This window comes from Chionomys nivalis, chromosome 18, assembly GCF_950005125.1.
Source record: "Chionomys nivalis chromosome 18, mChiNiv1.1, whole genome shotgun sequence".
NCBI classification, from domain to species: domain Eukaryota; kingdom Metazoa; phylum Chordata; class Mammalia; order Rodentia; family Cricetidae; genus Chionomys; species Chionomys nivalis.
This window is the reverse complement of record NC_080103.1, coordinates 22832983-22846325: the sequence shown is the minus strand read 5'-3', so window position 1 is coordinate 22846325 and position 13343 is coordinate 22832983. Positions and strand designations below refer to the sequence as shown.

At 39.1% G+C, this 13343-nt stretch overlaps 1 protein-coding gene across 3 annotated transcripts in view; it reads right to left on the bottom strand.

Annotated features, from left to right (window-relative positions):
• The window catches only part of Wdr47 (WD repeat domain 47), a 52667-nt gene that overhangs the window by 14705 nt on the left and 24619 nt on the right, over positions 1–13343 (bottom strand). For 2 of the 3 annotated variants that reach the window (XM_057793431.1, XM_057793429.1), the window contains exons 6-10: positions 9075–9201; positions 7210–7388; positions 5622–5879; positions 2892–2967; positions 517–674 (exon numbers count right to left, since the gene is read on the bottom strand). In XM_057793431.1, the coding sequence (XP_057649414.1) occupies positions 517–674; positions 2892–2967; positions 5622–5879; positions 7210–7388; positions 9075–9201 (798 nt within the window). The remainder of the gene's footprint in view (positions 1–516; positions 675–2891; positions 2968–5621; positions 5880–7209; positions 7389–9074; positions 9202–13343) is intronic. The other variant, XM_057793430.1, reaches the window with a different exon arrangement.

Genomic DNA, 13343 nt, shown 5'->3' with positions numbered 1-13343 from the left:
TTAAACTCCTCTGAAACTATAGGAACAGTAATACAGGGAATGGCAGCTGGTGCCTGCAAAGGAAAAAGAGGCAGAAGGATCTGGGGTTCAAGGCCAACCTAGGCTACAAGTGAAATGCTGCTTCAATAGGGAAAAAAAGTCTAGTTTTTCAGTCTGTAATGAGCCATAACCTATCTAATTTTTGTTTTGCATAATAAATAGATTATAAGAACCCTGAAGATAAAAAAGATGTCATAGAAATAAGAAAGACTTACTAATACAAAATGCCATAATCAAAAATATGATGGGCGATAAGTTAATAATGAAGGCACTGATTAACAAAGGTTTAACAGAAGGAAGAACTGAAACATTAATAAATGACAAATATGAAAAAGCAACCATCTGGGCGGTGGTGGCGCATGTCTTTAATCCCAGCACTCAGGAGGCAGAGGCAGGTGGATCTCTGTGAGTTCGAGGCCAGCCTGGTCTAACATAGCTAACTGGAAACGTAGGCAAGTGGAACAATGCAATTCTTACCTTGGATCAATTTTTTCAGGATAGGCACACACTCTCAGGGTTTTTGAGTTTGAGCCAACGGCATATAAATTACCACTTGGATGAAAAGCCACTGCTCTCACGGCTTGTGTGTCTTCTAGAGTATTAATACAAACAAACTGCTTTTTTGATTTGTCATCCTATGGAAAGAATGGATATAAAAGTCAATATATGGAAAAACAAATCTGAGTCACCCTCATCCACTCTAATTCATTTCAACCATATTATTCCAGTTTGATCATTTCATAGTAACTACCAGTAATCTTTTAGGTAACAAATATTACTGAACAAAAGTCAGACTAGGACAAAATACAGGGTCTGAAGAGACAGCTCAGCAGTTAAGAGCACTTGTTGCTCTTACAGAGGACCCAGGTTCAGTTCCCAGTACCCATATGGCAGTATTCCATACCTCCAGTTCAGGGGGAACTGATGTCCTCTTTAACTGTCAACCACTCACATATACAGTTCTAGTGAAAACAACAGAGTATCATTTGTCTAATAGGAAATTCATGAGCTGCTAGTTGAGAAACTGAGGAGAAGTAGCTCTAGACCGGAGAGGGCAGCACAATCAGATTACTCTCTCAGGAAGAAAAGAAGAAATATAAAAGGCTATTATTAATTTAACCCACTTATAGTTAAAAACAGACAACTCACTATTATCTCCAGCAATTAATATTTCAGTATTTCAAACTAAAATTGTAGAATGTCCTTTTAAAACTATAAAAATGATTTTAATCAAAATATTTGAGATTTGTGTTTATTTAAAGTGTCAGTCTGTCTGCAGCACTCTCCCGGAGAGGAGAGCTGAAGCCGCTCTAGACAAAAATGTCCACAGCTCCTGTTTTTTTTTAAAAAAAAAATATTTATTTATTTATTATGTACACAATATTCTGTCTGCTTGTATGCCTGAAGGCCAGAAGAGGGCACCAGACCTTATTATTACAGATGGTTGTGAGCTACCATGTGGTTGCTGGGAATTGAACTCAGGACCTTTGGAAGAGCAGGCAATGCTCTTAACTGCTGAGCCATCTCTCCAGCCCAGCTCCTGCTGTTTTGTCCTTTGAAACAGCACTGCTACCTTGAGCAGGACTGTCTGGACCAGGAACATGGATCTCCAGGTGCAAAGTTGACAGCCTTAACGTAATCTTGTCTTGAGAAATAGCAATGGCAAGGACACAAAAACGCAAATCGCTTCAGTTCTGGTCATAGCTAAGAAAAATCACAATGAGCAGTGATGGGACCCTCCCTCTTGCTACCCAAGCTTTCATGCATTCAAACAATGCACCCTCCTTAGGGAAGCAAAGACAAAACTGACACCACATACACTTTCTTATCTAACGGAATTCTGTTATTCATACAGACTTTAGTCCATTCAGGAAATGGATGTGTAAATGAGTAGTATGCAGGAGATAAGCGAAAACGGAGAGGATGGTTGGCTAACACCCTTCTAAACATTAAGAGTTTCTTTATAGCAGAAATAATGTAAGTTTTACATTTTTTTAAATGCAGCAATATGCTCAATAGGAGACTTCATATAAAAACAAATGCTAGCTTTTCTTGAGATCAAAGAAATTGGAAACACCGGCATCGTGCATTTCTTTGTACAAGGAGCAAATATTCCTGGGCACTTAGGAAAATGGTGAGCACTCTTCATTTGTTTCCTGTTTGCCCTACAGGCATCTGGAAAATATCTTTATTTATGAGGCTAAATTCTGAGCTAGAATAAAAAAGAATAGTAAGAAAAGGATACCTGATTCCAAAACACAAACACATTGAGATGAAAGGCCCAGCAGAAACACCAATAATATCTAAACAAAGCCACCATAAAATTCAGAGAGTAGCAGTTCTCAGTGAGAAAATTCAAGGTCACCACTAGGCCATTAATATGAATACTTATGTGTGTTCATTTTTAAGTTAACTATGTGTGTGTAGGGGTGTACATAAGCATGCGGAGGCCAGAAGACAACATCTGGGAGTTGTCTATTCCCACAATGTGGGTCCTGGGGACTGAACTCAGCTCTTCAGGCTGGGCGATGAGCCAGCCATCCCACATGTCTTTCCTAAGGCAAACTCTCCATTTAGTGCAGTGAGATCTCTCCCACTACTTTGAGTTAAATAATGACCATTTCTATAGCTTTTCTTTGAATTAAGAATCTTTTGCAGCAGGGCATAATGGTGCACACCTTTAATCCTAGCACACGGGAGGCAGAGGCAGACAGATTTCTGTGGGTTTGAGGCTAGCCTGGCCTACATAGCAATTTCCAGGTCAGTTAGAGCTACACACAAGACCCTGTCTCAGGAAAAAAAAATCCTTGCAATACATACACACACACAAAGAAACTTCTCCAAAACATTACCTCGTCCCCTTTTGATCTTGATAGATTCCCTGAAGAATCTCCAAGAGATGGCTTAATGACAGAATGTTCTGATGAGCTGTGGGAATAGAATTTCAAATAAAGTTTACTCTAAAAATCACAAGAGAAACTAAATTTAACCTTTCATCTTTATTTTACTTTTTAGCAAGTAATCTTCAGGGATTCTGTTCAAAGCCACTGTATGGAGGCCCTGGGGACTGGGCTGATATGGTATCATATCAGGAGAGCTGTGGAGTGAGGTGAGACACCATTCTGGAAAGAAGGCCACGTTCCCACACTGTACGGTGAAGGGCAAGAGCCTCTCTGCCTGTCCCACAGTCCTTCTGCAATGCTAAACTCTACCCCAAGCAGAAGCCTACAGACTGCTCTTTAGGAAAAATATCTGTCCTTGGAAAAAAAATAAGAAAACAAAAAATAACAAAAACTGATAACTATCCCTTCCTAGAAGAGTATTTCCAATACTCCTTGTTTTGTAAGCCAAAGAAGACACACGAACCATCAACACACGCAGTTCTTGTCTAATAAGCTTAAGGAAACCCTCAGGAATTACACTCAGAGGCTTCCAAATCCTCAAAGAAGTAAGGGATTAAAGCTAGCGAGCAAAGAGAAAAGCTTCAAAAAACAAAGTCCCCAAACTAAAAACATAATTACACTCTTTACAGACAAGAGGATTTCATCTCAGAAAAAATGCAGTACTTTTTTAAAGTAAATTTTTAGAGAATGAGAACATCACATCAGGGGAAAAAAGTCAATAGAAAATAGAGATGAGGACATTACTAAGCACTTTTTCTAACTTCCTAAATCTTAAGTTTCTAGTTTTAAAAGACCCATGGGGGAATTCAACAGAACAAAACTACAGTGATGGAGGAAGGTCACTGGTTAAATAATAAAAAAACTGCTTGGCCTCATAGGTTAGAACACAGGTGGGTGGAGTAAACAGAACAAAATGCTGGAAGGAAGAGGAAGTGAGCTCAGATGCAGGGCAGCTCCTCTCAGAGACAGACACCATGAAGCAAGCCGCCAGGTCAGACATGCTGAATCTTTCCCGGTAAGACTAGTGCTACACAGATTATTAGAGATGGGTTGATCGGGATATGAGAATTAGCCAGTAAGGGCTAGAGCTAATGGGCCAAGCAGTGTTTAAAAGAATACAGTTTGTGTGTTGTTATTTTGGGGCATAAGCTAGCCAGGCGGCCGGGAGCTGGGTGACAGGAAGCAGCCCGTAGCTCCCACTACAGAATGGTGCCCAACGTGGGCTCGATCCCACGACCCTGAGATTAAGAATCTCATGCTCTACCGACTGAGCTATCTACAGAACATGGGGGAAATAAGGGACCTAAAAATTTCAGAGTGGAAAAAGCAACAGGCCTTACACAAAGGATCAAGAATCGAAAGGACATCAGACTTCTTCATAAGAGCACTGAAACTGAAACTGAAAGATCACAACACAGAGCTCTGAACACTGAAAAATGGTTACCTCCAGGCAGTGATGACACACAATCCCAGCACTCAGGAGGCAGAGGCAGGCAGAGCTCTGTTTCGAGGCCAGCCTGGTCTACAGAGTCAGTTCCAGGATAGCCAAAGCTGTTACACAGAGAAACCCTGTCTTGAAAGAAAAAAGAAGAAAGAGGAGGAGGAAGGGGAAGAGGAAAAGGAAGAAGAAGAAAAATGGTTACCATCCCAAATTCTACACCAACACTGGGAAATACAGTAACATGAACAGATACACACGGTCAGAGAAATTTTACTTCTGACATAAATCCTTTTTCAAAGAACTACATGAAAGCTACAGAGGATCCAACACAGGGAAAAGGAAAAGAACAACCCAGGAAGATAAGGAGGAAAGTCCTAGAATTCTCTAGGTCTGGTTTTGTCTTGTTTTTTGTTTTTTAAATAATGGCATAAAGCCAGTAAATAAAAGCAAGAATGATATAATGCCGGAGCTATGATCCAGAGAGAAAAGAGACAACAAATTATCCTAATGAAATTGTTTGTTTCTTACATTTACTTATGGTGTGTGCAATGCTGTATGTAGAGGTCAGGGTGCTAACTTGCTGTCTTCTCAGACCTCAGGCCCTCTGAATAAAGCATAACTTTAACATTTAATTCCTATCTCTACTCAAGAACATTTGTGTATCAGCCTGAAACCAGTATCCTAGTTACAAAAGTAAAATATGACAATTCCTACAAGGCTAATTCCTACAAGTACACAAGTGTCAAAAGAAGTTATACATTTTTAAATTAACCTACTTGAGAAGTGTTTTATGGTAACACAAGAAAATGCCCCTGACTATTCTCACTGCATTAATACTTGTTTACTAGCGATAGGAAGATAAAAATGTTCTAACTGGTGAAAACATAAATATGCAAAGTCTTTAGCTGCTATAATTTTTTCACAGTTGCCAAAATTGTCCTTCTATAATCACTCTAACATAAAAAACACCCTCTTGTAGCCCAAAGGTCTATGAGCTTATCTGTTGAAAAATGTCAAAACAAGGGGGAAAAAATCAAGATAAAGCCTAAAACCACAGACTCTCTCAATAAGATGGTTTATAAAAAAACGGAACTGTCTTGCTGCAAGAAGGAAAACAGACAGGAAAGGAGACAAATGGCAGCAGGCAGAGAGAAATCGGGAGCTAGTGAGCTCTTAGCTTATGTTCCTAGCACCACAGTAAGAAGGTAACATTTCAGGCTTTACACTCAAGCACTTACTTCTGGCTTCCACAGGGCGACTCTTCAAGAAAGGGGATGTGATTGGTAGATCCAGGATTACGAGGAGTGCTTGTGTGAATATGTGAAGTATCGTGGATCAACCTCTGACTGGAATCTTGGGGTGGAGTACTAAAACTAGCCACAGAAGAACTATTGGATTCGCTGCTTTTGCTCCCAGTGCACTGTTGGTTGGGCACTGGTACTTCATTGCCGAGATTATCCATCCCAATGTTTAATTCACCAAGCTTTTGAATAGACCTATAAAAATAACAACATAAACAGTTTAAAATAAAAGTGTAGTTTAAAACATTCCTTATATATCCAAGACTAAAAGCTTGAAAAGACAAACACATGCACATATATAATCTAGGGGAAATTTTATTTTAAATATAATCTCCATCAATTTAAGACATAACCAAGACACTAAAAAAGATAGTCCAATGCCAGGTGATACTGGGGACACCTTTAATCCCAGCACTTAGGAGGCAGAGGCAGGAGGATCTCTGAGTTCAAGGCCAGCCTGGTATACAGAGTGAGTTCCAGGATAGTCAGAGCTACACAGAGAAATCATAATTTGAAAAACTAAAAAAAAAAAAAAAAAAGATAATTTACTTTAAAAAGAAATTAATATTGAATCCAAAAGAATCTACAAGTTGTCTTGTTTCTTTTTCTTTTCTTTTCTTTTTAAAAATAGTCTCATTTTGTTGACCAGGCTATTTCAACCTAGGCTCAAATGAGTATCTCACCTTGGCCTCTCAAATAGCTACAGCTTTAAAAACATGTTACCATGCCTGGCTGAATCTGAAGGTTTAAAACTAATAACTATAAATGACAACCATAGTAGAGTGCTCACAGCACATAAACAGATGAACTCATTTACTTTCATGGTACCTAGGGAAAATGGATGAGCAGATAGAAACTAAGTATGGGCTGGAGAGACGGCTTGGCAGTTAAGATCACTGCTGCTTTTCCAGAGGGCCTGGGTTCAATTCCCAGCACCCACATGGTGGGTCCAGGGGATCTGATGACTTCTGGCCTCTGTGAACACCAGGCATGTGCATGGTGCACAGACATACATAGAGACAAAACACAGCACGTATAAAATATTAAAGTTTAAAAACAATAGAAAAGAAACAAAGTAACGTCTATATCCTAATCTACCTTGGGTAAAATGGGATCCACCTAGTCCACAAGCTTCCAGCCCATGGGCTGAACCACTGTAGTTACTTGGGGGAAGAAAGACAAATCTGGACTTTGTAACTGAAAGACATTATGTAATTCTACATTACATAAAACATTTTTAAAATCTTGAAAATTTCAAACTACAGAGAAAGTAGCAGTTACTACATGTTTTTTAAAGATTTTGTGGGTTTGCCTGCATGTACGTAGGTATGCACATGTGTATTTGGTGCCCGAATAGGTCAGAAGGGAGTTAACGCTGGTGGGGAGCCTTCTGAGCCACCATGTGGGTGCTGGAACTGGACCTGGTCTTCTGTGAGCAGCGGCATGTGCTCTAGTTGGGAGCCTTCCCTCCAGCCCCAGCAGGTACTCTACATGACTCTCGTGTTTACAGTGAGGCTCAACAGACCTACTAAGGAATTGTTCTGTAAGATTCTGCTGCTGGTCAGGACCGTCCTCTTGGTTCACACCTCCTTCAAGTAACATCTGCTGGTATATCTGCCGCTGTTGCTCCTTCTGCTCTAAATGCTGCTGATAGCGCAATCTTTGCCTGTAATATTCTTGAAATTGTTCAGTGGAATCTCGAAGCTTAAAAATATTAGAAAAACATACATATAACAGACCATTACTGAATTATGTTTTTATAATATCATCTATAAATGCTAAATAAAATTACAACTACAACAATGTAAAAATTACATTGCTCTTTGAAAAATAACAGTCACAGATTATCAGTTCCTTTACTTTCTAACACCAACTGAAATGACTGGTTACTGTGTGTTCCTGACTAGCCCAAAGTTGACACGCAACTGATGGTTATAACAGGTACACACAGTCAGAGAATACACATGTAGATAATGATAAACTTAGTATTACTTAAATAAAATGCCTTGGAAAACTGTATTACTACTCAGTAAATGTTAACCTTAGCCAGATGGAGGTGGCACACGCCTTTAATCCCAGCACTTGGGGAACAGAGGCAGGCAGATCTCTGTGAGTTCAAGGCCAGCCTGGTCTACAAAGAGAGTTCCAGGACAGTCAAGACTGTTACATAGAGAAACCCTGTCTCGAAAAACCAAAAAAAAAAAAAAAAAAAAAAAAAAAAAGATTACCTTTATCAAACGTATATAATACCAAGCATGTAATAGATTTCTATAGACAGAAACATGTATTTGCCTAAAAACTAGGTTCCAAATGTTCTTTAATGAGTAAAAACCGGTTTTAAGTTCAGTGATCTCAATACTTCCCATTCATTCTCCTAAAGTGTAGGTTCTGGAGAGATAGGCAAATGGGTAAACATGCCCACTGTTCAAGCCTGACAACCCAAGTGTGTTATGGAGAAAACTAACTCCCATAAAAGCCTCCTCTGACCTACACACACACCCACACACACACACACAAACACACATACCAATCCAATAATTAAAAATTTTTAAAAGAAAAGCTTATGGGGCTGGAGAGATGGCTCAGCGGTTAAGAGCATTGCCTGCTCTTCCAAAGGTCCTGAGTTCAAATCCCAGCAACCACATGGTGGGTCACAACCATCTGTAATGAGGTCTGGTGCCCTCTTCTGGCCTACAAGCAGAATATTGTATACATAATAAACAAAATGAATATTTTAAAAAAAAAAAAAGAAAAAGAAAAGCTTAGGGGCTGGAGAGATGACTCAGTGGTTAAAAGAGGACCCGGGTTCAATTCTCAGCACTCACATGGCAGCTCATAACTGTCTGAAGATCCAGTTTCCAGGGGATCTGACACTTCTCACCCATGCACATAAAATAAATGTTAAATAAACCATAAAAAAAATTAAAAAAAGAAAAGAAAAACTTAACACCTCTTGTATGTGGAACAATACATAAATCTCTATTCTACGTCATAGTACAATTTCCTATCAGAAACACATAAAAGATGGAATCTTAGATTTAGATAAAAGTATCACTATTATATATTTTTATTGTTCATTAAACACAAATAAAATATAGATATATAGAAATGTCTTTAAAATGAAAATTTACTGTAAATTCAATTATTTAAGTCATGAAATATGTGGCATTTTAGATTTTTAATAAATTCCTCTACTTATAAAATACATGATGACAACTAAACATACTATAAATTCTTTGAAGAGAAACCAGAAAATGAGCCAATAATGAGAATATCTAAAATCTTTGTACTATGCCCTAATATAAAAGTCTTTTACATTATATATAAGAAATCCTATTAACTTTTACAAAGAGAACAACTTTGAGGCACATTACACTCAGTAAATATTACCTCGTTTTTTTCTTGTTTAGCTGGCACTGGATTCTGTGCTCCATTTGCAGACTCTTTTTCAAAATCTGAACCCTGGCACGTGGGTTCACTGCTGACAGGCGGCTGGGCCTCAACAGGTGTATCGCTTCTTCCAAAAAAATAGAAAAAGCAGAGATGGGGTTAAAATGCATTTTAGAGGAATTTTTCGTGCATTAAAAAGAGTATTAAGGGTTCACTGTTTATTATACAAAATTAGGTATCTTTCTTAACAATATAAAATGTTTTCAAAATACAGAACATGCTTAGAGAGGATGTGTTTGTTTCTGAGACAGGGCCTTGCTGTGTGGTCTCAAACTTCTAAGCTCAAGAGATCCTCGGCTCCCACACACCACAGCTGCAGGCGTGTACTGTCACGCCCAGATAGGACAAACGTTTACTCCGGAAGCGGGGTCTCTAACCTAATATCAGTAGTATGTGTTTTCGGGAAATTCACTTTCATTCTTTGTGGTCCAGATACATCTACAAACTAGACAGTCTGGAGGCTTTCATACCTATATTCTCTTTATGAAACATGAACTGAGATTTTGTTGCTCAAATATTTGTTTTCCCTCTCATATGTTTCTTTAGAGTTTTAAGACTTTAGATTTTATTTACACTGATCATAAAAGCAAAATAGATTTTTCCATTTCTTTAAAAAATTACTTAAAATTCTTTAATATATTTTTATTTATATTTTTGGGACAGGGTTTCTCTGCATAGCCCTGTGTATCATGAAACCTGCTGTGTAGATTAGGTTGGTCTCAAACTCAGAGATTTACCTGCCTCTGCCTCCTAAGTTCTGGGATTCCAGGCGCGCACCATCATACCTAGCCCATCTTTCCACATTTTTAATAAATATCTTTTTGCTGAAATAATTTGGGAATTTTATGTCAGGTTGTTCCTAATATTCTTTTAAAACACTAATTGCACCGCCTTTAATTCCAGCACTCGGGAGGCAGGCGGATCTCTGGGAGTTCGAGGCCAGCCTGGCCTACAAGAGTTAGTTCCAGGACAGGCTCCAAAGCTACACAGAAACCCTGTCCCGAAAAACCAAAAATAAATAAAAAACAAACAAAAAAACCCCACTAACTGCTTTACATAAATCTCAAATAATGTTAACAGTGACCCAGGTGTGGTGATGCACACCTCTAATCCCAGCACTTAGGAGGCAGAGGTGTGGTCTCCATGAGTTTGAAGACAGCCTGCTCTACACAGTGATTTAGTTCCAGGCCAGCCAAAGCTACATACCTTGTTTCAAAATAAAAAAAGAGAAATAAAAAAGAAAACAAAAGAAAAAAAGAGGGAGGGAGGGAGGGAAGGAAGGAAGAAGGAAAGAAAGAAAGAAAGAGAGAGAGAGAGAGAGAGAGAGAGAGAGAGAGAGAGGAAGAAAGAGGAAGAAAAGAAAAACGTCATCTGAAGATGTTGAATACCAGACACACACACACAGATTTATCTGCTGCTACAAAACACCATGGAAACAACTACCGAAGTTAAATTACACAGCACTGATCTCTCTAGGCAGCAGATATATCGAAACACAGTTGGGGGATCAGGAAGGCAACATTAGAGAGTCATTGTCACAAAGGCAATCTTTGCCTAGGAGCTTCTCCTTCTGACTACTATGTGTGCATGTATAAGAATATTCGTGCCGAGCGGTGGTGGCGTACGCCTTTAATCCAGCACTTGGGAGGCAGAGGCAGGCGGATCTCTGAGAGTTTGAGGCCAGTCTGGTCTACAAGAGCTAGTTCCAGGACAGACTCCAAAGCTACAGAGAACTAAAAAAAAAAGAATATTCATTACCAGACTTCTATAAATTACTAACAACCATGATGATAAAGTAAGTGCCACCACACAGAGAACTTTTTTTTTTTTTTTAAAAAAAGCATGGTATCAGCATGAAACAAGACAGAAAACAGAACAGAAAACCCAGAAATAAACCCACTTAGCTACAGCTACCTAATTTCTGGCAAAGGTGCCAACATATGTTGGATAAAAGACATCCTCTTTATCAATAGCACTGGGGAAACTGGATTTTCACATTTAGATGAATTTAGAAATCCATGTCTCATCCTGCACAAAGACCAATTCAAAGTGGATCAAAGCCCTTATATACGATTTAAAACATTTAAAGGAAAACAAATAGGCAAAACATAATACGATATATATAGGAGCAAAGACTTTTGAAAGGTCTCCAACCACACAGAAAATAATCTCAAGAACTAGAAAAAGGAGGTTACATGAAATTAAACAGCTTCTGCAGAGCACAGAGACTGGGAAAAAGTTCTTCCAACTATAAATCAAACAAGGGAATAATATCTAGAATATAGAAGAAGCTGCAAAAATTAAACACTAAAAAAAAAACTCATCAAATCAATAAATGAAGCTAATAACTGAACAGATAATTCTTAAAACAAGACATTCAAATAGTCAATAAATATTATACAAAGTGTTCAATGTCCTTAATAATCAGGGAAATGCAAATTAAAACTGTTTGAGATTCTACCTCATCTCCAGTTAGAATGGCTATCATCAAGAAAACAAACAATGACTAAATCTGGCATGGAAGCGGGGAAGGAAGAACCCATAATTCATTGCTGGTGAGAATATGAACTTGTGTGGCCACTACAGGAATCAAGATGGAGCTTTCTTGGGGCTGGAGAGATGGCTCAGAGGTTAAAAGCACTGGCTGCTCTTCCAAAGGTCCTGGGTTCAATTCCCAGCAACCACATGGTGGCTCACAACCATCTGTAATGAGATCTGGTGCCCTCTCCTGGCCTGCAGGCATACATGGAGGCTGAACACTATGTACATAATAAATAAATCTTTAAAAAAAAAAGAGAGAGATGGAGTTTTCTCAAAAAGCTAGAACTATAACTACCAGGTAACCCATCCATACTACTCACAAGGATGTACCAAAAGTTCCTAGTCCACACATCACAGAGATACCTGCACAGCCATGTTTCTGCACAACTGTACAATTCACAACAGTGAGGAGATGAGCAGACCTGGGTGACTACCAGCAAACGAGTGGGTAAAGAAAATGTACAGCACGGGCGGTGGTGGCGCACGCCTTTAATCCCAGCACTTGGGAGGCAGAGGCAGGCGGATCTCTGTGAGTTCGAGACCAGCCTGGTCTACAAGAGCTAGTTCCAGGACAGGAACCAAAAACCACAGAGAAACCCTGTCTCGAAAATGTACAGCATACACACAGTGGGATGTTTTATGACCACTTTATTTATTCCTTTACATTATATACTTTTGATAATTTTTATTTCTGATAATGTTATATAGAATGCCAGTGATCATCTTCAGCCCCAATTACCTCTCTTATTCCTTTCCCTCTCCTGCTGACTTGCTTCTCCTCAAGCAGTCCCCTCCTAATCCCAGGTCTCTTTTTGTGCAGGTAAACCACAACAGCTATGAGCCGGTGTTTGGAATGGCCATGCCACTTCCAGAAAAGGGTTTCAAGATGCTCCTCTCCACCATTAACTTAATAACTCACCCCCCACACACACACCTTTGCGGATGTTTGCTGGGACCTGAAGGAGGTACAGATGTTTCCTTTAGAACTAAACACTCAACAACCATTTATTCTCAGTACTTTGACTATGTAACTGTCATCCTCTGCTAAAAGAAGCTTTCCTGACCCAGGCTAATGAGTGTAAATATAAATATGTAGATGGCATTTTGATTGGATGTCCATTTAGCAAAACACCTGTAATATACTCTTCTCTAGGGCCTAGAACCTTCCCAGTCATAGGCTTAGTACCAGGCATGTATTCCCTCCAATATACGGGGCCTCTAATATAGCAATTGGTTATCCCCCGAACTTGCCTGGCAAGCTGGAGTTCACAATGAGATTTTAACGCATCATAAAGAAAACGAAATAATGACGTCTGTATGAAAATGGATACACAGGAAATGATTGTATTAGATGAAAGAAACCAGACCAGAAAGACAAATTCCTCATTTTCTATCATATGAAGGACCTATATTTACAATTATATTTATGAATATGGTGTATGTTTAGGTCATGAAACTAGACAGGGGAGGAAGGTATCTTAAGGAGAGGGAGAAAAGAGGAAAATGGAACACAAGTGCATGAACATGTAAAAGGGTCTGAGGGACGAGGAGGAGCCAGTCAGAAGTGGGCAGGGGATGGGGGCACAGAGGAGACAAATCAGAACCAAGTAATAATGGCATGTATAAACATGTGTGCCTCCATGAAACCCATTACTTTATAAGCTAACT